This window comes from Dermacentor albipictus, chromosome 3 (assembly GCF_038994185.2).
Source record: "Dermacentor albipictus isolate Rhodes 1998 colony chromosome 3, USDA_Dalb.pri_finalv2, whole genome shotgun sequence".
Classification (NCBI taxonomy): domain Eukaryota; kingdom Metazoa; phylum Arthropoda; class Arachnida; order Ixodida; family Ixodidae; genus Dermacentor; species Dermacentor albipictus.
In genome coordinates this window covers 138431032-138454436 of record NC_091823.1, presented here as the reverse complement: position 1 = coordinate 138454436, position 23405 = coordinate 138431032, and the positions used below count along the sequence as shown (strand labels likewise).

The window sequence follows — 23405 nt, the reverse complement described above, 5'->3', positions numbered from 1 at the left end:
ATACAACCCACCACAAACTAAGTAAGGGAAAGCGGACAATTTGCAGACGCCGGCACCTCCTTTTTCATCCGCTCACCTAATTTCACTGCACTGGCTCATTCCCACCAAACCCTCTCCACTTGAGCGTGCTTCTCGCCTCTTGCCAGCCAATTATATGACAAAAAAAAACGCTCAACGTAGGCAATGTTTATCGTTTTGTAAGCAAACAAAAGTGAGTTCCTGTAAACGACGAGACCATTTGATTGGGCTGTTCAGGCAGGCAACGCTGCGGGTCACCGCCAGATGCTTGCATCAGTGGTTACGTAAATTTGACGTTAGAAGATTGTAATAAAAATATATTGGACTAGTTTTACGTTGTAGGGGCCCTGTTCCCATTTTGATATTTCTTTATTTTCTTCGGATGCTTAAGCTATACGCCTGATGTTTACCATACATTGTCCCGTTTCAGTAAATATGAATATAAAGGATGTTGTGGCGGACAGCTAACCTATTTAAATGCAGTATTAGATTATCTGTTCTGTCAACACACTAAGGAATAACCGCAAATATAAAATGTAGCAGGTGTCTTGCGTTACTTATGTTTTGCCTCTGTAGTAGCATAAACACGCGTCATTATTCCTTAGTCTGCGTCCGCTACAGCGGCATCTTCCTAAGGGCCGCAACCCCTTCCCCCTGGGCTGCGCAAAGGGCCTCTTCGCTCCTCTTAGGAGTCCTTCAATAATAGTTTGGCCGTCAGGGTGGCAGTCGTTGTCGTCGACAATTTTTTTTTCCTATATTAACCTCTCACTAGTGAACCTAGTGTAATGCCCACAAGGCTACTGGCTTTGGCTACTGGGCTCTGGCCACAAGGCACAAGGCTATTTGCACTCTATTCGCGAAACCGATTCCAATGAATCAATCAACAGCAGATTTAGGTGCAAATAATCTAGATACGGCATTAACATATGGCCACCGCAAAAAGCTCCTAACTCCTCCTGCTCACTGTGCCATGCGTGTGCCACTCGCAAAACCACTGACATTGTAAGAAAGAACACCTAAGGAATGGAAAATTGCGTGGATTATTTTCAACAGGGATGGGCGGGATAGTTGGTGGTTGATATTCGAATGCATCATGTAACCGCACAAACAACAAAGGACAAAGAAGGAAACACACAAGACAGGTGAACAGAAGAACAATTGCGCATTTTTTTAGAGCAACAATGCCAGAAATGGAAGGTTTCCTTAGCTACGATGGTTTAACTAATGTCTTGCTTTAACTTCGAGCGTGTAATTTTTAAGGCATGGTTGCATGATCGTATGGAACCAGCATATGTTGGTATTGGGCGTGTATTTAGTCCAACTTTTGTATAAGGAAAAACATACGATTTATAGACATGCAACATAAATAACTTGATATTCGCATTTGCACATATTCATTTTTAAAGAACCAGCCTAAGGAAACATTAAATTATGCGCCATGGTTTCATGTATTCGTAAAATATTGCGAAGTGGTTTAGACAGGCGTCTTACTCACAAATACAACTTCCACGTTGGTTGAACGCAACACTGATTTCGTGCTGACATCAAACCCATGAGGGAACATGCATTGTCACAAGTCAATGATTACTTATTGGGGCGTTAATTATTATCAAAATTTTGGAAAGATCTTCTGATATATTTTTTAAAACAAACCGATTGCGATTAGCAAATTTCTAGACCACTTAAATGCTCAGAATGAATATATTCCATCATCATGCGACTATTTACCTTTCTCGTGAGGCAATACGCCAAAAGAAAGCGTCAGTGAGAACCCTACAATTTGATGGTGCCGATAGTCCACATACTGTTTACCAGCCTTAGGGATAAAGAACACTTTGTCAAAGCAATCACCTACAACACCCTCATTCCCACCAGCGTTGGCTTTGTGAGGCTTGCTAGACGGACTAAATGGTTTCTTAATGAAAGGACCGCAAATGCATAAATGCTCATCAGAGTGACTGTTTATACCTTCAGTCGTGCGCTATATTTCACAGTGTAGCAGTAAAACGCACAAGTCGAAGTTACTTACAACCCGAAATAAATTTTTATAACGTACTTCAGCGCTCTCTGTGCGCTTCAATGTAGGTTGTGACTTGTGTTATGCTCATCATCCCTCCCTGCTTTCTTCTGGACGGCATCTTGCTGCATCTCCGAAATAGGAAGACAGAGGCCGTCGACTACGAAGTTTCTTACAAAGATGACGGCAGATAACAATGGCCTAGTAATGGTTACCTTACATTGCCATCGACGGATAGTGCACCCATTTACGTAATCTTTGTGGTTGTGACCCAAAGTGTTCCTGGGGCAGTATTTTATAGGCTTTATCTCATTTACAAGTTTTCCCATCTTTTATAAGCACGGTAAGCCAAGCGCATGCGTACATATATATATATATATATATATATATATATTGCGAGATATTGAATTCAATACGAAATATTTTACTGAAAATTATTGATTTGCCAAGTTACATAGTCACTTGAAGCCAGAAGAACGAAGTTTAGGCAAATCTACGTACTACCCATAAGTACTATGCCGACTAAACCGCCTTGCTTCCACCTCCCAGCGATATCAGCGCCAGAGATCCCTCTAGTAGCAGCTATACTGTGTGCAGCCAAATACTGCACGTAAACGGTGGAAGTACCACTCCGATGCCTACGTCGTCCTGGTTTCCTGTAGTTCCCGTTGTTTCAGAACCAAGCTCCAGGAAGCATGTATCCTGGAACCCCATCAATTGTGACACTCACCTTAAACGACCGCCAAATAAGGGCTGAGCGGAAGAAATTTCAATCTGTGCACTCGTTACGTTAATTTTAGCTAAAGTGTATCTAGGCTGATTCCCTAGTTATCGACAGGACTGGCAGGCTGTACAACTATTATAAACACTTCATGCATGTTGAGGGTAAAAGAGGTGCCCTTATTTACATGTTTTTACTTTTACACGATGTACTATGCTTGAGTATTTCGCAAGGATCGCATATATTAAACGTTGACATTATCTGCGTATAATGTTCTTGAGCTATTCTTGCAATGCTGCCGACAAAAAAAAATGTATTCGTGGATCTGTGTTAACTGGCGAACATTTTAGCGTAGATTCCTTGTACCAATAGAGACATAACGGCGAGAATGGTGAAGACGTAGTCATGGCTCTATTAGTGATAATGGGAGTGTGTGAAAGGCATATCTAGAACATCTGTACAAACAGTACTATAGATGCAGTGGGCTCCGGAAAATTGAAACTGGCTTAAATGGAAATGCCAGATAAAAATAACTTATTTTTTTTTGTAAACTGCGGTCAAACGGAATCTTTACCGAAATACCATCCACTTTATTTACATATGCAACAGGATAAGTCTGACAAACATATCAAATAGTAGTACTATATAAAAAGACGAAAATCTATTCGGTGGGGCAGTCGCGAAAACGTTAAGTCATATTAATGATGTAGAGAATACATCATTCTCTACATGATGCAGAGAATACACCACCGGTAGATAAACCGGTGGATTTTCTGCATGCACCATGATGCTAAACCCCCATATCCCGCATACGCGGCAGATTTTTTGCCACAACAATAGAAAGGACAGAAAAAAAATGTAGAATTTCACCCAGCTTATTTACACAGAATGCTTTTTTTTTGTTCTATGCCCATGAGCAGACAGCAACAATTGAGCGTGTATTAATAGGTGACCGCCCTGCACGCTCCCTCCCTACCGGCAGACGTGTAATTAAAAGCAAAGAACTCCGCCAGCTTCTTGAGCATGTAGAGCCGAGGGAATGGCCCGTAGCCGCAGGTACCATTGGCGTCCTCCAGCTGGATGTCCGCAGCAGCCAAGGTGTATTTCACGTTCGTCGCGTTCGCCTTGGCTTTGCAGAGCTGCATTGAACATCCCCGAGACATCAACTCGTAAGAGGTCACTGTCTGTGTCAAGTCGAGTGCCTTATAGCTGAGCACGATAATAAATTACGTTACGCATTTACGAAAAAAGCGCTTCACTTCTAACCCTGAGAAGTGGGTCCGTGACAGCAGCAAGTGCGTAATTGCAACGCTTTGCGATTGCAAGCATATGATATGATAGACGATAAGAGCCATATATTCATAAAACTGCTCCGTAGGTATTGTTTTCATGCTATCTGCCAACGAGCCTTAATAGGTGTTCAACAGCATAGCAATGGCCGCCAAAGTGTGCAGTTACACAGACTAATGTTCAGAGGACAGCGAAGTTCGTAGTGCAGAACATTGTTTCAGTTGCACCAGCCAACGGTGAGTATTCACAGCCCTATAATAGGAACTAACTTCATTGAAACATTTCAGTTCAATGCTATACATGCACAGACGGATGATGACTCCAATTTTAGTTGTAACTGCACGAAAAAAAAAATTCACATTATTCGCTGATCGCAGAAAGCCTTGTGTCATTTGGCATCGCCGCAACACACACATTCATCTGCATCGCGGTTTGAAGCTTATCGAACATGTGCCTGACCGGCAACGTTGCCAGAGGCGGGACCCCTCGCCACGTGATACAGGTGACCAACGCTACATCGGCGAACACTGCCTCGTGTATGGATTCAGTTCCTATGGCAGCGTGTCCAATATTGTCCGCATTTTCATTATTTCATTTGCGCGATGGGCCCACTTTACCTATGTAGGAAGCGACCGTCGAGACGAACACAACACCTGAGAAGGAAACAATGAAATCTTCGCATGCATAACGGAATTACTTCCTTGAAGGCGTACATTTCTCGTTGTGACCGTATTTGGTGCCGGTTGTGGATGCACTGCGCGAGTATGTAGAAAGGTATACTGCACAGCACATGTCGATATCTATACGAAGCGAAGCCTACGTGAAGCGGGGACCTAAATTCGAGAGAGGTAACGGTGATGCGAACAATTTGATGCTGACAGATGTACGCCCAGAAAAGTACGCGACGTGTTTAGCAACGCTCAGGATTTTTCCACCTCCTGCGTCACGGTCCGAACCGCCAAAACTGGAAGACTGGCAAAGAATGAGGCCGCACCGTCAGTGCCACATGCTGAACGTTGAATCAAGGAAAGTGAATGAAATGAAATAATTAATCAAATAGAATTAACCATTTTCTTGACAGATCGGTGAGCTTTGGAGATGTGCGTGAGCTGAGATTGTTTTATGTTGTTGTAGGACCCGTACATGTTGCATGTAGGAGACGTACACTAGAACATGCCAATTCTGCTGAATTACCCAAGAACTCTTAGGCGCATGCAGTGCGTGTAAATCAGAAACAAAATTAAATCAACGAATGTAATAAGCATACTTCCCAATTTCAATAACAGATTGGTACGTTTTAAAGATGCGTGGAAGCGCACGTATGATCACGTTTAATGTAGGAACAAATTTTTTGTTACGCAGAGCAGGTGCTCGATATACGCTTTCAGCTTACATTTTTTTATAATCCGCTTCATGCTTTCCATCGCATAATCTTTGTATATATATATGTATATATATATATATATATATATATATATATATATATATATATATATATATATATATATATATATATATATATATATATATATATATATATATATATATATGGGTGTGTGTGTGTGTGTGTGAGAAGAAAGGGGGGTAACCAAGGGGCCCAATTTTTGTTAATCACATCATAAGCCCCTGTAGAGTCCGGTGTTCCTCAGGGCTCCGTCCTGGGACCATTACTCTTCTTGGTATTTATAAATGATATTGCAGCCAATATATCAGTTAAAATACGTCTGTTTGCCGATGATTGTATACTTTACCATGAGATTTTGTGCAACGACGATCAGGAATTGTTAAATATGTCTTTACTTAAAATTCAAACCTGGTGCTCAACTTGGCAAATGTGCATTAATTATAAAAAAACAGTAGCTATGACTGTGACACGTAAAGTTAATCCTTTGACGTTCCGCTACACCATCGATAACAACGCGTTGTCTCAGGTTACAAAATACAAATACTTAGGAGTAATAATTACATCAGATTTGAAATGGAATGACCACATAACGTACACCGTAAATAATGCAATGAAACAACTTGGATATTTAAGAAGAACCCTTAGTAAATCCTCCACAGAAATTAGACTACTCGCGTACAAAACTTTCATTAGATCAATTCTAGAATATGCAGCAATCGTTTGGGATCCACACACAAAGTGCAATATTACCAAACTTGAAAATGTCCAACGCAAATGCGTCAGGTTCATATATAATTGTTATAGTTGGAAAAAATCCCCATCAGCACTTTTCCAAACAGCCAATTTAGAGACCCTACAGGTAAGACGACACCAGGACAAACTAAAAATGTTCTACTTAATTTACCATAACCAACTTGGAATAAATAAAAATGCCTATTTTCATTCAATTACCCAGCGACAAACCCGTTCCTTTCATTCAAAGAAGGTGAGCGAGTTCTTGTGCAGAACAAATACATTCAAAGCCTCATTTTTCCCGAGCACAATTCGTACATGGAATAACCTACCTGCCAATGTGGTTGAGTGTTTGACGGTGTCTTCTTTCTTGAGCGCATTCCGCAATAGCTAACGTTACTTCACATTGTCGTGGCATATTGTTTGTACTCCGCTTTGTATGGCTTATGTGGGTTCTTCTCATGCCGTACTTGCTGGACCAAATGTACATTGTATTCCTACATGCTGTATTGTTATGTACCCCACTCCTGCCTAAAGCCTGACATCCAGGCTGGCAGTATGTAATAAATAAAAAAAAATAAAAAAACGAACGAATACACCAAAATACAACATATGGGAAAAACTTGTAGTTACTAAGTGAATAAAACAAATATAAATTCAAGGACAACTAAGGTGCATGAAAGGGCCACTTGACGCAGGTGCAGAACAATCTTACGACTTCGCATTACGTGCATGATGGTCTAACCAATTGAGCTTTCCCATCAACTTTCTTCGGTATTTATGTTTTACCACTAAAACTAACATCGGGAGAGTTAGCCAGCTGCGCCACTCGTAAAGCGAAGACGTGGGAGTGTACCCCACCTACGGCAAGTTAATTTTTTCATTCACTTTAACTATCATTGTTTAATGTTTATTTAATCCAGGTATTGAGTAGTACGCGCTTTTTTACCCTACGCTGTCCTGCGCACCTTTGTTTGTTGGCTTCTTATGATATGATTAATAAAAATCGGGCCCCTTAATTAAGCACCCTTCTTCTCGTTCATCACATAATGAGGGTCCCGAACACGGCAACATTGATGCCTTCAGGTAGCATGCGTAGGTTTATTGATCAGTTGCCATCACCCAAAAGGATGATGTACTCGCGACGCCAGGGGCAGAAAGGATGTTCCACATCAGCCGCCAAGATTTCTGAGTGGCGGCTTCTGGCTAACACTACCATGGTTAGTTCTAGTAGTAAAACGTAAACACCCAGGAAAAACGGCTCCGTGGTAGCTTAGTTGGTCAGAGCATCGCATACGTGATGCGAAGGCAGGGGGTCGTTTCAAGCCTGAGAAAACTTGCCTCACCCACTTTAATTATGACGAATTCATCAATTATTTATTATTATGCGAAGCATATTACGAGGGCTCAACCCAGCTCCTCAGGCGCGGCGGTGTCGCCATGAAACCACGTGACACCGTGACGTCACGACAGAGGAGAAGTGGCTTTGGCTCAACTCTTGCAAGACGGGCTGGGTGGGAATCGAACCAGGGTCTCCGGAGTGTGGGACGGAGACGCTACCACTGAGCCACGAGTACGATGCTTCAAAGCGGTATAAAAGCGCCTCTAGTGAATGCGGTGTTGCCTTAGAAACGAGCTGTTTCTAAGGCGTGCGTCTCTTGCTCAGGCGCACATTTCGTTGCCGCGCCGAACGCTGCTTTGCTCGACGCTCACCGCGTCCAATGCGGGGCGCGTAGTCGCTGCCCTGTAGCCCATTGTCTTACACCCCTTGGCGGGTCGACGGGAACGCTGTCGCGTTCCACTCTTGAAGGCGAAGCAGTATTGCATGAGTTGTTTCTTCGTCTAGCCGAACCAAATATAGCAAAGCAACAGCAGTTCACCAGGCTAAACAGTGGTTCAACAACTAAAATAAAGGCTAGTATGCTTCGCATCCTGGGCTTAACCTTACCTAAGCCACAGCCATTTTTTAATTCAATTACGAAGTACAAGTAATTCCCCCTACGGTATATATATATATATATATATATATATATATATATATATATATATACATACATACATATATACAGTGAAGTAGACGCGCGTATGAAGCGGTTTATTGACGTTTCGGCCGGGGTCCGGCCTTCATCAGAATTTCGGACGGACCCCGGCCGAAACGTCAATAAACCGCTTCATACGCGCGTCTACTTCACTGTGAATATTTACCCGGACCCAGAACTGCTTTTTTTCTGGTATATATATATGTATATATATAATAATAATAAATATTATTTGGGGTTTTACGTGCCAAAACCACTTTCTGATTATGAGGCAGGCCGTAGTGGAGGACTCCGGAAATTTTGACCACCTGGGGTTCTTTAACGTGCACCTAAATCTAAGCACACGGGTGTTTTCGCATTTCGCCCCCATCGAAATGCGGCCGCCGTGGCCGGGATTCGATCCCGCGACCTCGTGCTCAGCAGCCCAACACCATAGCCACAGAGCAACCACGGCGGGTATATATATATATATATATATATATATATATATATATATATATATATATATAAAGAGGCATGACCACAGCTACGGTCAGGAAAGTCTGCAAGAGTTGCGCTATAAAGGATCATATTAATAGAAGCGGTCACTGGCGTCAATCTTTACCAAATTTCTCTTTTGCTGCATGAAGAGGCAGTACAGAACCACACGTATTTACACAACAAATCACTCGTTCACTAGCTATCTAACAACTTCTCCTCTGTTTCAGTTTAGCACTACCGTTCTCACTCTTACATTCTAAAATTATGTAACGAGAACCTTTGTTCCAAACCTTAACAAAAAACAGGTGCACAGGGAATGAGTAATGTTCATTTTTACTGCCACGTGATTGCCAACAAATTGATAATTTCTCACACATTAATGCGAGTAGACATGATCTGAAAAGTTGAACTCAGTGTTACCATGCGTGCTGTTTGGGCATGATTGGATTGTCTCACCTTGGTACGCAGGTTAATAGGGCTGTCATAGGTGAAGACCAATTCTGCTCCGACGTCGTACGCAACGCGGGCCTGGAACGCCCTGTCTTCGTAGAACGAGTTGTTGTAGGCAGTCCGAGAGCAGGCCTATTGTGGAAGGAGACAATAATTTGTGGAACTTGTGCAGCACAGATCTGACAGCCCTAGCACAAAATCTGACATATCCTCTCTCATAGTTCTTTTTGTTCCAATACAAATCGTGTAATAACAAACAGGATTACTGAACAAGGGACATACGATGTTTCGGTAGGGATCGTGCAATAAAATTCGCACCACTCCCTAAAAAGCACGAATGGACACTTTAAGTTGAGCACCGCATACGCTCCGCTCAGATTTCACGCGCTAAGGCACTGCAGAGAACCGCGTAGATTTGGCACCTGATAACCGCGTCGTTCTGAGACGCAGGCGGCCCACTATCAATTCGGATGCAAAATGATCGAGCAAAACGCTCGGCTTTGTAAGTCGAGCGCGAACCAATCTTTGTTGCACATGCCGGCACTAGCGTTGTGCGCAAGCGCACACGCGTTCCCGCGGAGCGGTTTTTGGGCAGTTGCGAGCGCATGGCGGTCTGAGCGTAAATGTTCAACTGAAACACTCTAATATATACGAGCGGAAACGCGCAATTCTGGGAGTTGTCCCGTTCTACAATGCAGGGACAAGCCGTTACCTGAGTTCTAACAGCGTTCTAAGAGATTGGTATATATTCCCTAATATTCATGATTTTTCCCAACAAAATAAAATGAAAGATTATAACAAAACGTAGCCCAATATATTATATAAAGGGCACAGATGTCCGGCGGTAATCAGCACTCTAATAATTCCAATTGTTGACCGCCTTTGCAAGTACCACAGCACTAATCGGCAGAAGAGCAGTACTCTATCTCCATAAAGTTTGCAACATGTGTCCGTAAAAGCGTTGTCGACAAATAAAAAATATATATATGTCGCTTTTGGTGTTGCTCTTTGAGCAGTTTCTACCTCTTCCGTGGACCAATTCTGAAGACGGCCCAGTGTAGACGTCAGTGCGGCATGGGGTTTTCGGATTTACCGGGTATGCATCGCAGGATATGTGCCCCACAGGTAAATATGCATGCGCTGCTGGAACCATTGTGTGACTGTGACGATTACTGCCACGATGATGAATAGGATGTTGATGATTACGTTTGACAAAATTCAAGCGATTCAACATCTTGGTAACGTCGACCAAGTGTGTCGCTACGCGCGTACCTCTCGATAAATCATGTGGTTCATGCACCCCGATCTGACCTCATCAGGTCGTACAAGAAGACGTTGTCTTTCATTGACTTCAAGTAGACCGTCAATTGCGGTCCAACTTGTTCTTTTTCCTGAAATGAAAATAAATCCTGGGTTTTTAGGTGCATAGGAAAATCTCGATCTCATTAATAAACTTCCCATAGCGGGGACAACAGAATAATTTACGCACATAAGGTGCTTTATCGTGCAACTAAATCGTAGTACAAGCGCGTTTTGCGCTTCTCCCTCACTAAAATATGTGACCGCCGCGATCAAGATAGAGCAGACAACAGCCCAGCAATGCAGAGACGTAACCACTAGTAAACGGCGGTGGTTGTTTCGAAAATTATAACTAGATATTGTGGTCCTCATGAAGCCACACCTATGCAATTTACTTGCGGATTATTGTGTTTGGACGTCGTAACGGTATACTAGCCCTTAAAACAGCTCGCAGTGTCCACGACGGTAAATGTGCACGAGCCTTACTTATGACTGCGACTTTTTTTCTGCGATATATAAATTAAACATAAGTGCACTCTTCGGAACAGAGAATGGAAATGCAGTCAAAACAAGGGAGTAAGTGCTGTAAGAAAAGTGCGCATAACGGGATAGGATAGGATAGGAATAAACTTTATTTGTCCAACGGTTGCTGATGTTGGTGCCCGGGGCTAGGCTGCCAGGGGTCCATCAACCGAGGAAAATCTTTCGAGATGCCCGGCAACGGCCCTGGCCCGCTGGACGGCCCACTCCTGGTCTTCGGGTGCCTCACTGAGGAGGGCGGCTTGCCATCTATCAGCGAGGCGCCCCGCTTCAGAGGGTTCTGCTCTTGTATTCCCCCTTCCTCTTTGTCCTTGTTCCACGTGGCGTCGGCATTCCCAAAGCACATGGGCCATATCGGCCCGTTCGTGCTTGCACCAACGGCATCCGGGCGACGGGTGCAGCGCGGGCCACAGGCGGTGCAGGTGGTAGGGGTTGGTGAAAGTGCCCGTCTGCAACCGTCTCAGGTCGACCGCCTGGGACCTGTCTAGGCGCCCGTGGGGTTGCGGATATTTTCTTCGTTCTTTCCTATAGTGACCAAGCACCTCCCGGTATGTTGCCGGAAACTCCTTGACATCGCAGTCGGCGTCCTCGTGATACCCAGCTCCGTCCGCCACGATTTGTGTTGTATTGGTAACAAGAGCGGCCGCGCCAGATGGGGTGGCAGCCGCCGTCGCCGTCACTCCTCCGCTGGGGTCCCGCACAACAACGGCAGCAGCTGCCCTCTGGGTGACGGCGTCGCGGCGGGTAAGCTGCCTCGCGACGAGGTGGGCGCACTCGTCGTGGTTGGGTGGAGTGTCGTTGCGTCTTCGGCCGTTAGCATTGTTGGTGTCATTATTGTCGTGGCTGTTGTTGTTACTGCCAAGCTCCCCGACGTGCGCGGGGAACCACTTGAGGGACTTGTTTGTAATCGTGCCGGATCCGAAGTCCCCGGCCCGGGCGTTGAGCATGCGTGCCACATCCGCGGACACCCAACCTTTGGTGTAATTCCGAATCGCTGATTTCGAGTCGCTGATGATAAGGTTATCCTCCGCACCTCCGTGGAGTACCGCAAGGGCTATGGCCATCTCTTCCGCTGCTTCGGCCGAAGGCAGCCTCGCTGATGCCGTGACTCGGATCGTTCCCTTTGTATCTACGACTGCCATGGAGAAGGCGGGCGCCGCTGCCGTCGGCCGGCCGTGTCGATGTTGCCGTTGTTGCTACTGCCGTTTTTGTCGTAGTAGCAGTAGTGGTGGTGGTGCTGGTAACTGCGGTTCGTCTCGCACATTCCCTTGTAGCGGCGGTGGTGGTCGACTTTCCTCGTCGCCATCAGAGTCACCGACTGGCCGTGGGTACCTGGCTGCATCGACGAAGAGGACGCCTTCTTGTCTTCCATGCTTCTCGAGGATTGCTACCACCCTGCGTATACGTCTTTGCACGTCATGCAGCGGGTGCATATTCTTCGGCATGTTTTCCGTCTGTATGGCGTCCCTGACTTTCGGTAGCAGTGATTCTTTCACTCCACGCGCCTCGTGATATCGAATCCCGAGCAAGTCTAGGATTCGTCTTCCCGTTACGGTGCTCGACAGCCTCTCCAGTTGCGCGATTCTCTGCGCCTCGGCGATCTCCTCGAGCGTGTTGTTTACGCCCAACTCGAGGAGCCTGTGGGTTGGCGTGTACTGGGGCACTCCCAGGGCGGTCTTGAACGCCCTGCGGATCGCCACGTTCAGCTTGTCGGTTTCGCTCCTGTTCCAGTCGGCATATGCGGCGACGTACGCTATGTGGCTCAGCGCGTACGCCTGTATCAGCCTCGTAACGTTGTGTTCTTTCATTCCTTTCCTCTTCTTCGCGACCCGCCGCACGAGGTGCGTGGCGGCGGCCACTTTCTTCTGCAGTCGGGCAACCAGCTCGCGGTTGGCACCGTTCTCTTCCAGCCACAGGCCGAGCACTCGCAACTTGGACACCATCGGTATTCGGGTCCCCTCCCTCGTCGTGACGCAGACGCGCAAACGACGAGCGTCTAGCACGGCCTGCGGAAGGGGCCCTTTCTTGCGCGGCCTGTGGAGCAGGATCTCCGACTTGTCGGGTGAGCAGACGAGTCCCGTGTCCTCGAGGTGCCGTTCCCCCTCCCGGACGGCCCGCTGCAGTCGGTCTTCCATTTCGCCGACGCTCGTGTTCTCCGTGGTCCACACCGTCACGTTATCTGCGTATATCGTACGATTGATGCCCTCTATCGCGTCAAGGCGCTCCGGTAGGCCGATCATGACGAGATTGAAAAGCATGGGGGAGAGTACGGAGCCCTGCGGCGTTCCCGCACCACCCATTCGGACCGTTCGTGGTGAGGCCCCGTCGATCTTGACTGTCGCCTCGCGCTCATTCAGGAAGCTGCTGACATATCGGTGGAACCTCGCCCCGGGATCACGTCGGCTGATCTTGTCCAGTATGGCCATGTGCTTCACAGTGTCGAAGGCGCTCTTGAGGTCTAGCCCGAATAGGGCACGCACGTGTGTGCTCGGAGCGTTCACGACCTGTTCCTTGATCTGCAGCATGGCGTCCTGCGTTGAAAGTCCCTTCCGGAAATCGATGATGTGGGTGCCGAAGGCGTCCTGCTTCTCGAGCAGCGTCGTCACCCTGTTAAGGCAGGCATGCTCCATCACTTTCCCGACGCAGGACGTGAGAGAGATCGGCCGCATATTTCTGACCTCCAGCGGTTTGCCCGGCTTTGGTATCAGTATAACGTCCGCGGTCTTCCACTCTTGCGGAATTTGGCCCTCCTTCCAGAACGCGTTGTTGTACTCGCAGAGCTTCTCGATGGCGTCGTCGTTCAGGTTCCTCAGGATTTTGTTGGTGATCCTGTCAGGACCGGGCGCCGAGTTGGTCTTCAGTAGCTGGAGGACCGTTCTAATTTCCTGCACGGAAAAGTCCGCGTCCAGCTCCTCGTTGGGAGCCCCGCAGTACTCTGGGTGACTCCGCCCTTCCGGGCGTGCGAGGTGCGTCTGCACGATCTCTTCCGCGAAGGCCTCTGGGTCATTCTTGTACTTGTGTCGCAGCTTGGCCATCTTTGTACGGGACGCCGTTCTGGTGCTTGCCGGGTCGAGCAGGTGCCTGAGAATCTTCCAGCTGCGTCCAGCGCTCATGTTCCCGTTCATCGTGTCGCACAGCTCCTGCCATTCTTGCTCGCACAGGCGGGTGCAATGCGTCTCGATCTCCTGGTTGATTTCGGCGATCTTCTTGCGTATCTTCCTGTTGAGTTTTTGCCTACTCGCTCTTCGCTGCATGGATTTCTTGGCCGCAACAAGATGTGCCAGCCGGCTGTCCACTCTGGACGGTTGGGGAGCGCCGTCGCCCACGGCTCCGCGGGACCTGTCTGCCTCTTCTTTGGGTGGTTCTTGTCGCCAGTCCGTCCATTCGACCTCATCGGTGGCTTTCTCTACGTCCGCGAGTAGTACTCTGCACCATTCGCTGATGTCTTCGATCGGGCCCTCCTCCTTGTCTTGCTCTCTATTTTTCCGGAATCTGTCCCAGTGTACGATTCTGGCCTTTCGGCAGACGCCCTCTTCGCTTTCATCCTCTACCACGGTCACGCACAGGATCCTGTGGTCACTCCCCAGGTCCTCGAAGGAGTTCGACCAAGTGATCAGACGGAGAGGTCGGCGGACGTGTCGCGGCACACTCCCTGTCCGATCCTGGTGTGCGAAGCAGGTTCGTTGAGTACAGCCAGGCCGAGATCGTCCATCAGTCCGGCTAGCCTCTTCCCTTTCGGCGAGTCGGCTCCGTATCCTCATTGCGTGTGCGGCGCATTGAAGTCTCCGCATATCAGCAAGGGACTAGAGGCGGCCTTGGCCATCGCTTCGCGAAAGAGGGCGTCGAAAGTGTGAGTGCGGTATCTTTGCGAGGGGGAGCTATATACGTTGAGCACGAAAAGGCCCGTTTTCCTACTTCCAATACTCGGCACGACTTCGATCAGTACATGGTCTATGTCCGACTCTTCGTGCAGCACGATTTCGTGTTCGATGAAGGCCGTCCCGCGCTTAACCAGGGTGCACACCCTGACGTCCCTCCCCATGGATTCGTAGGGGGGACCGCACGTCACATAACCCGGGAGCTGGGCCCGATCGAAAGTTTCTTGCAAGGCAATCTCGACAGGAAGTTTGTTATTGGCAAGCGTTTTCATGTATTGCACCATCGTTGCTTTCTTGTTTTTGAAGCCCCTGCAATTCCACTGCCAGGCTATGCGTCTATTGTCGGACTTGCGGGACACAGTCATGATTGTTATGCAGAGGTGTTGGGGGGACACAACTGTCCGTGCGTCCCTCCTGCCCCGGTGCGGGTGGTGTTGGCGTTGTTGTCGCAGGCGAGGATGGTCGGTGCGTTTACCGCTTGTGATGATGGTACCCCGGCCCTTCCAGGCAGGTGATGGTGATGTTGCTGTTGCTTCAGTTGCATCGTCCCGTGTTCCAGATCTTCGATTCGCTTATTCATGGTCGCGAGTTGGGTGTTAACCGCTGCGTACTGCGCGTTCCGTCCCGCGTCAGATTCGTTCAGCTTTGTCAGGAGTATGTCGTACATTCGCTACGTCTTATCCGTCGGTTTGTTCACCATCTCTTCGATCGCGTCTATCTTTCTGGCTCCTGACCTGGGTCTCTTTCGTTCAGCTTTGTCAGGAGTATGTCAAACATTCACTCCGTCTTATCCGTCAGTTTGTTCACCATCTCTTCGATCGCGTCTATCTTTCTGGCTCCTGACCTGGGTCTCTTCAGTGCTTGTGCGTGGTCCAAAGTGTCTTCCGTAGGTGGCGTATCGCTTGTGCCCTTGCACTTGGAGCCCGCCGCTGCCGGCGCTTCTTCGCCGCAACACACGTCCATCTGGCCTACCTCGCCTCCTGTCGCGGTCGCATCGCCTCGCTCGGCGGCCTCGCGGGAGGTGAAGGAGGAGATCATCTCATGGGGGGATTTTCTCATGCCCTTCAAGATTTCGTTGAACGTCTGTTGTAGCTCGTCGATTTTCCTCGCTGATTGTTCGTTCTGCTTTCTGGCCCTGCCCAGCTCTTCTCGAAGTTCCTTATTCTCTCGCTCCATTTTCTCCATCCTCGCCGCCAGGAGGGAGTCGGGGGCTTCCCTTGTGCTGCCAGAAAGGGGGGTGCTCTCTACGGAGTATCCATTTCTTTCCGCGACTATGTCGGACCAGGTGACCTTGCGCGGCCCTGTCGGTATCTCGCCACGTGTGGCCCGCACGCCGTCTGGCATGGGGCGGTTTCGGTTTCGGTTGCGGCTTCCACTCCGACTACGGCTTCGACTTCTGTTCTTAGGTCTGTTACGACTTCGGCTACGTCTTCTTATCGGCGAGAGGGATCCGGATCTCGAGCGACTTTGGCCTTTTCCCTGCGCCATACTGTACCCCGATGGTGATACGGTCCACTGAGGGGTCTTTCCTTCTTCCAATGTGTGTTCCTATTCTTCTCTGCTTCTCGCCCGCCACCTTCTCTCCTTCTCTATGTGTGGCAACTTATATTTGGCCTTGCACATTCGGTCGGCCATGGGGTGCGCCTCGCCGCAGATCCGGCACTTGGGCGTGCACTCGTGTTCGATAGTTTGATCTCCGGTCTAGGGCATACGTCGGGTCGGTGGCCGAGCCTGCCGCACTCTTTGCAAAAGTCAATCTGTTTCCGATACAATGATACTCTTATCATGATGCTATTGAAGTAAGCCCATGTGGGGACTCTCTTTCCCTCATACAGCAATATCACGGTGGTCGTAGTGCCGAGCCGCTTGGCGTATGTTAAAGAGGGGTTTCTCGAGTTCACCAGAGCATGCATGAGCTGGTCTTGCGTATACTTCAGGGGAATGTTGCGGATAATCCCTTTTGCCATTTGCTCGGGCGCCGAAACGTACGCGTTGGTCTCGTGCCTCTTCCCGTTAATCGTCAAAACCTTGATCTTAGCGATTTTCGTCGCAGTTGTCTCGTCCGGTGTGCTGATCACCAGGATGTTTTGCATGGCATTGGGACAGATCGTGATCATCTCGTCGTCGCCCACTACCGCTTCTTTGCGTATCGCCTCGTCGAGACTCGTCCCGCACGTGTTCCTTATATTCAGCCCGTCGTTCGGTCGAACAATTATCCTGATATCATCCCTGGGTAGTCTGGGCATCCTACTTGCTCGTAGAACTTTGTTCACTACGCTTCGGCCGCCTCGGGGCATCGGGCTTCGCGAGCGGGTGTCGTCCTTTCCCGCGATCGGGGTAGCGTTCGTGCGGTGCCTTCTTCTGTGTGTAACTTCGATCCAACCGTCCGCAACGCCTTCAGCGTCTTCACCCACGGAAACGCGTTTTGTGTCGTTGGGTCCGTTATCCGGGGTCTCCCCAGTTCCTCCCTCGTCTATCTCCATCTCGGTGGTAGTTCGTTCAAACGCCGAGTCCAACGAAGGATGCGCCAGGCCCAACCGTCGTTAGGCCTGGCCTCGCTCACACGGGACTCGTGTGATTTTCGTGCCGTAAAAACTCGCAAAGTTCACGCTCACCCAAAACGTTGGTATCCCTGGGTTCGCGATGACTTGATCTTTCAGATGATATGTCGCTTTCGGGTGTAGGCCGCAAAAAAACTGCGGAAACACTCATAAATCGATGGAGCCGAGAAGCTTCCGCTCCCACTGGCGACTTCTTCTTCTTCTTCCTCTCGCGCATAACGGCCTACCCGATAATTCGTAGTTCTTAGTATGTAACAGGGTAGTCCCCTTTTTTGGTGCGAGCCTGATTAAAAGCGAGGTGAGGTTTATGGCAGAGTAAGGAGCGTGAGGCTGCCGCATTATAGAATAATAGGCAACTCGTCTTTTATCCTTGCACGAATGGCCGCCACGCTATGACACGCTTCGTAGTCTTCGGATACTGAATGAAGCTTCCCTGAAGTACGAAGCTCAGCGCAAGTATAGTAAAAATAGCTTTTATGGTTTTACACCGATTGTTTCGTTGGTATCCGCCGCTGTGTACGTCAAAATCCGTAGTTGCAATTCCAAAATCCATGGTTAGCAAGTTACAAAGAAATAAGATTCAGGCCATAAGGAGTGGAAGGCAACACCAAGAAATTGGCATTCCAGGATACAACCTCTCGTCCGCTCTGCCGATGCTACACTCGTGAAGTTTGCCGATTTTAGAGAGTACAATCGTTGCAAAGAGCGATCAGAATTGGCTAACTACCGCTCAGAATCTCCACGCTGGATCAATCTTATGTCTACGCCTTTGTAGACTTGCACACGGCCTTTATCACAGCCGCGTAGGTGGCCCTAAAATTTTTTTCTTCAAAGCGTAATGAAAATGACTGAGCGCGACGGCTTTGTCTTTGTCCTGATGGTCTTCTTTCGCGGTGCTACTTGTCATGCTTACTGGTTGGGATTACATGGAGACTAAGTATTGGAGCAGGCAAAATGTATATTTGGTAAATAGCAAAGAAGCACAGCTGTAAGAAACTAAAGTTGTCTCTTTGTGCATTTTTTTCGTAGTAGAGATATATGACCAAGCGCGAAGGGCCAGATGATTAAGAAAGAGCCGAAAGTTTCCATTAGGCCTCTGTGAAGCGCAACACCTGCAGACGAACACGGTTTTCACTTCATTCAATTCTGCGGAGAGATCGCTCGCTATCATCTGGAAATGTTCAATCCAACAGACACCGCAAAAATTAGCCTGAGTCTTACTGCACCCCCAAAACAGTGTGAGCGTACAAGAGCCATACTAGTATCGATAATATATATATGTATACATATATATATATAGATATATATAAATATATATATATATATATATATATATATATATATATATATATATATATATATATATATATATATATATATATATATATATATTTAGAGAGAGAGAGAGAGATTTGACAGAAATTATGACTCGTGTGCGATACGAACGTCCATGCTTAGTGTCTCCCAAAAAAAAATATTCAGGCCTTGAGCACTAGAGCGCAGAGTGTATATATATATATATATATATATATATATATATATATATATATATATATATATATATATATGTCTGTATGTATAATAGAAACGTCCAGAAATGAATTCTGAGGGGCCCGTTCTTTATTTGTCAGAAGCTCAGACATTAAATGTACCAAGGACAGAATAAAGCAAATTAGGGGTACTTGTTAACTGAAATAAAAACTCGCAACTTAATGGGATTGAAAGAAGGAAATAGCATTTTGGCGGCAGATGGCATACAAATCCGCGTCTTTGCATTACCTGTGCCATGCTCTTATCATTTGAGCTACCGCGGCGCCGTTTTCCCATCTTGTATGTACGCCAGCTTGGCATGCATGGGAGAAGCAAATGCCGCTCTAGATGAACCCATTACCACAGAAGAAGTGAGACACGCTGTGATGTCTGCCACAAAGATCATCACGCCAGGCAAGGATGGCATCAATATCGCCATGATAAGGAACCTGGACGAAAACTCCATCAAAGGATTTACCGAATTCGTAAATAAACACTGGGAACGGGGGGCTATCCCGGGCGACTGGAAACATGTGGAAATAGTAATGATTTGGAAGTCCGGAAAGACTCCCTGCCTGGAAAACCTGCGACCCCTTTCGTTGACGTCCTGCTTGGGAAAAGTATATGAGAGAATTGTGCTTCAGAGGTTGGAGACCCACCTGGAGGATAACGAGCTCATGCCACATACTATGTTTGTATTCAGCAAATGCTTCTCCACGCAAGACATCCTCCTGCAGATTAAGGAGGAGGTATTTACTACCATTCTAAAATACGGAGAAAATATATTGCTTGCACTCGATCTTAAGGAGGCCTTCCACAATGTAAGCAATAGGGCTGCGCTGGAGGAACTCAGCAACCAGCCGCTATGGAGCAATTTTAGAAAACCAAAGAGGCTAAAGGAGGATCTGCCCCCCTCCCCACAATTACCTTAGTAGAGAACAGTCGTTTCCCTGGTGACAACTGCAGACTAATACACACCCATATCTGAGTCTGCTCAGCAAAATCTGTCCGTCAACATATGACAATAAATGCCCACTTTGCGGAGAACCCGCAACGCTTTACCACGTTACATGGGCCTGCCAAAAAGCAAAGGTTGCGCCAGTACACAAAACACCGACACCAGAACAGTGGGAGACTGCGCTGTCCTGCTCGTAGCCTGATGAACAGCTCAAGCGTATCGACAGAGCTAGCAAGATGGCAAAATGCACCGGGGCCTTGGACTGAGGGCTCCAACTTCGCCGGTATACCTCCTTTGGGAAAATAAAGCTTTTCATTCATTCATTCCCATCCCTTTTCCGTGGTATTTAGGCTTACCTACTATATCTAACCCTAGGACTCTTAGCCAGCCCCACCACTCACAAGCCTTGGCGCCCGATGCGGAGAATCCTTTCTGCCGCAGGCGTTAGGTGTACATGAATTTTTTGGGGAAAGCAACTGGTTAATGAAACCGCAATGCTACCTGAAGGTGCCAGTGTTGCCGGATTAGAGACAGTCGCTAATTAGCGAACGAGAAGAAAGGAAACCGAGGGGCCCGACTTGTATTAGTCATGTCATAAGAAGCCTAGCTCTAGTTCCAGTAGATAACCATAAATATCCCTTTCAGGGTTATATTGCGCTTAGTTTTACACTGACAATTTTAAGAGAAGGACAGGACGTGGGCGTACGTAGCTCAACCTATCAACTGTTTAATACTGTTAAGGAACGCGCTTATATACAAGGATATATGGCGTGCGGGGGGGGGGGGGGGGGAGGGGCAGATATAGAAAGATATGAAAGGGTGACGACATGTGAACATAGTTCGGGCCAGATATGCATCGTTCACTTGCACCCGTTCACACTGGCGCGTGAAAAAATACGTGGAATGTTCTATTTCAGTGGCTTACCGAATTCCACTGGATTGCGGGAAAGTACACATTGGGCAAACTGGACGTTCTCTAAATGATAGGTTATGGGAGCACAAATACACGTGCCAGCTTCTGACAGCACCAAGCAATTTGGATGCACACTGCAAACAACGTAAATGCTCTCCGCTACTAGAAAGCACCACAGTCATTGGCACATCAAAATAAAATACGGAGCGAGAATTATGGGAGGCGCTTGCGACCGCTAAAGAAAAAGGGATGTCCCTAAGCACGCCTTCCATCGCGCTTGTCGAAGCTGAATTCGAGTTCGCCAGGGTGAACGGGTGCAAGTGAACAATACATGCCTGGCCCGAACTATGATCGCATGTCGTCACCCTTTCATATCATTTTATATATGCCCCTCCCCCCCTCGCGCCATATCTCCTTGTATATAAGCGCGTTCTTTAAGAGTATTAAACAGTTGGTAGTTTGCGCTACGTACATCCACGTCCTGTCCTTCACTTAAAATTGTCAGTGTAAAACTAAGCGCAATATAACCATGAGCGTTCACCAACCATAAATATGCCAGAATAATATATGTATGCCAGAAAGTGGATGCGGAAACGGCGCTACGTTACCTCAAATGGCAAGAGCGTCGCACGCCTAATGCGAAGACTGGTGTTCCTACCCCACTTCTGGCCAGTTGTTCTTTAATCGGGTTTTATTTATGATTTCGTTAAGTTCATGATTGAATACAATTTCCCTTATGCTCTCCTTGCTGTCTGTCAGTATTATGAACGGCAGTTTTTGCATACCCGGGAAATGTCGGTGATTTGATGCTCTCGCAGGAGCTTCTTTTGAAGGCACGCGCCCCCGCATTTACTGCCGAGCGAATAGCCAGTGGGCCCCGTACTCGACGTGGAACCTTTCTCACATGGTGCGTACCACCGACCAGCCATGCCCACGGCCACAGCATTCATGATGTTCGGAGGCCAGTGGCTGTAGTTGGCTGCAAGAAGAGTTATGCTGCTGCCCTGCAAAGTGAGAAAAATCAGTGACGGTTTCGATACTCCTTAATGCAAAATTTGAGCACGGCTCTATAAGTGTTTTCCCTTAGCAATATGTTGGCCGGCGTAGACAATATGGGTCGTGCAGCACCTTACAAATGGGCGGCACGTGGCACGACTGCCTCGCTAAGCTGCAGAACGCGAGAGCCCGCGCGGGGGTGACGCCTGGCCGCGATTCCCAGCCGCTGCCGCCGCCAATAAACCTCTAAAACGATGCGCGCTACTCTGGCGCTATCTCATAGCCGTTGTCGTCGCACTGCGCTTTTATTCTCACGCTTTCTGGATACCCTTCTCCGCTTTCGGCCTCATGCTTCCGCTGCACCCTCCTTTCCGCTTTTCTCTTCCCGTCTTTCATATACGCTGAGCTACGCGTTCGCTCTTTCATCCATCACTGCGCTCGTTCGCTCGATTACGCCGCCGACGCCGACGCTCGCCGGAGGAACGCACGCCTCGGAGCTCGCGCTCTGAAAAAGCGAGGAAATATGTTTTAACAGAACTGTTTGCTGGCCTAGTTGGTGCTTGCTGAAGGACATAATTTTGTCGCAAAGACACATAGAAAAGAATGGACGGCATTACCCACTTAGTTATTTTGGGTGCTGATCCAGGAATAAATGGAGAAATACACCCAAGTTTAGGCTGTTCACAAACCCCAAATTGCCAGATGTCAAACAATCTCATCTCTGACTGGTAAAGCATAGGTGTTTCATCGCTGTTGCGGTTTGAGTTTTTTTTAATATTAAGCTTTCTTTCATTACATTTAGGACGTATTCGCTGGCTCATTCATTTATACAACGTGCCGTGTGTGCTACATTCAAAATTGACTTAGTATGTGCAAAATATTATGTGCGATTCCCACACGGCTACACATTTGTTTTTTTTTTCACTCATAGACTGCACCGTTCTAATTCTTAAGCCGTGTCTCTCGTATAACATACATATATAACATATATATATATACATATATATATATATAACATACATATATATATATATATATATATATATAACATATACATATATATAACAGCCGTGTCTCTCGTATAATCGAAATACACGAGTGATTTCGCATTTCGCCTCCACCGAAATGCGGCCGCCGGGGCCGGGATTCGATCCCGCGACCTCGTGGTCAGCAGCCCACCACTATAGCCACTGAGCAACCACGGCGGGTAACGATAGTGGTGCGAACTCAATCCTCACGCATGGGTGCCGGCATTAGGCAAGAGGCATCTCTATATTTAATATAGAACCACAGGTAATTTCTTAATTTTTTTCTTTCGATTCGTAGTCTACTGGCTTCGTGTGGCTGAGCTTCATATGACTGGCAGAAACGGATCCAACAGTCACTATTAACATAGATGGTAGAGAGGGGTCGTCGCGGAAATACGGACGCGGGAGGGAACCTAAAGCACAGCACAAGCACCGACTGTCTACTGAAGGATCACCGAAACGAAAAGACCGAAAACTCGTACGCACATGCTCGAGAGGAGGCAGCACTGAAATGAATGAATGGTGGAAACAGCCTGGATGGGAAGTAAGT

The 23405-nt window shown here is 47.5% G+C and overlaps 1 protein-coding gene across 1 annotated transcript in view; it reads right to left on the bottom strand.

The window, feature by feature from the left end:
• Nucleotides 1-3658: 3658 nt before the first annotated feature.
• LOC139057938 (uncharacterized) overlaps nucleotides 3659-23405 on the bottom strand; it is a 113386-nt gene continuing 93639 nt past the window's right edge. Inside the window, exons 12-14 of the mRNA XM_070536745.1 lie at nucleotides 21617-21835; nucleotides 9159-9284; nucleotides 3659-3895 (exon numbers count right to left, since the gene is read on the bottom strand). Of these exons, the coding sequence (XP_070392846.1) occupies nucleotides 3698-3895; nucleotides 9159-9284; nucleotides 21617-21835 (543 nt within the window). The 3' untranslated portion in view covers nucleotides 3659-3697. The remainder of the gene's footprint in view (nucleotides 3896-9158; nucleotides 9285-21616; nucleotides 21836-23405) is intronic.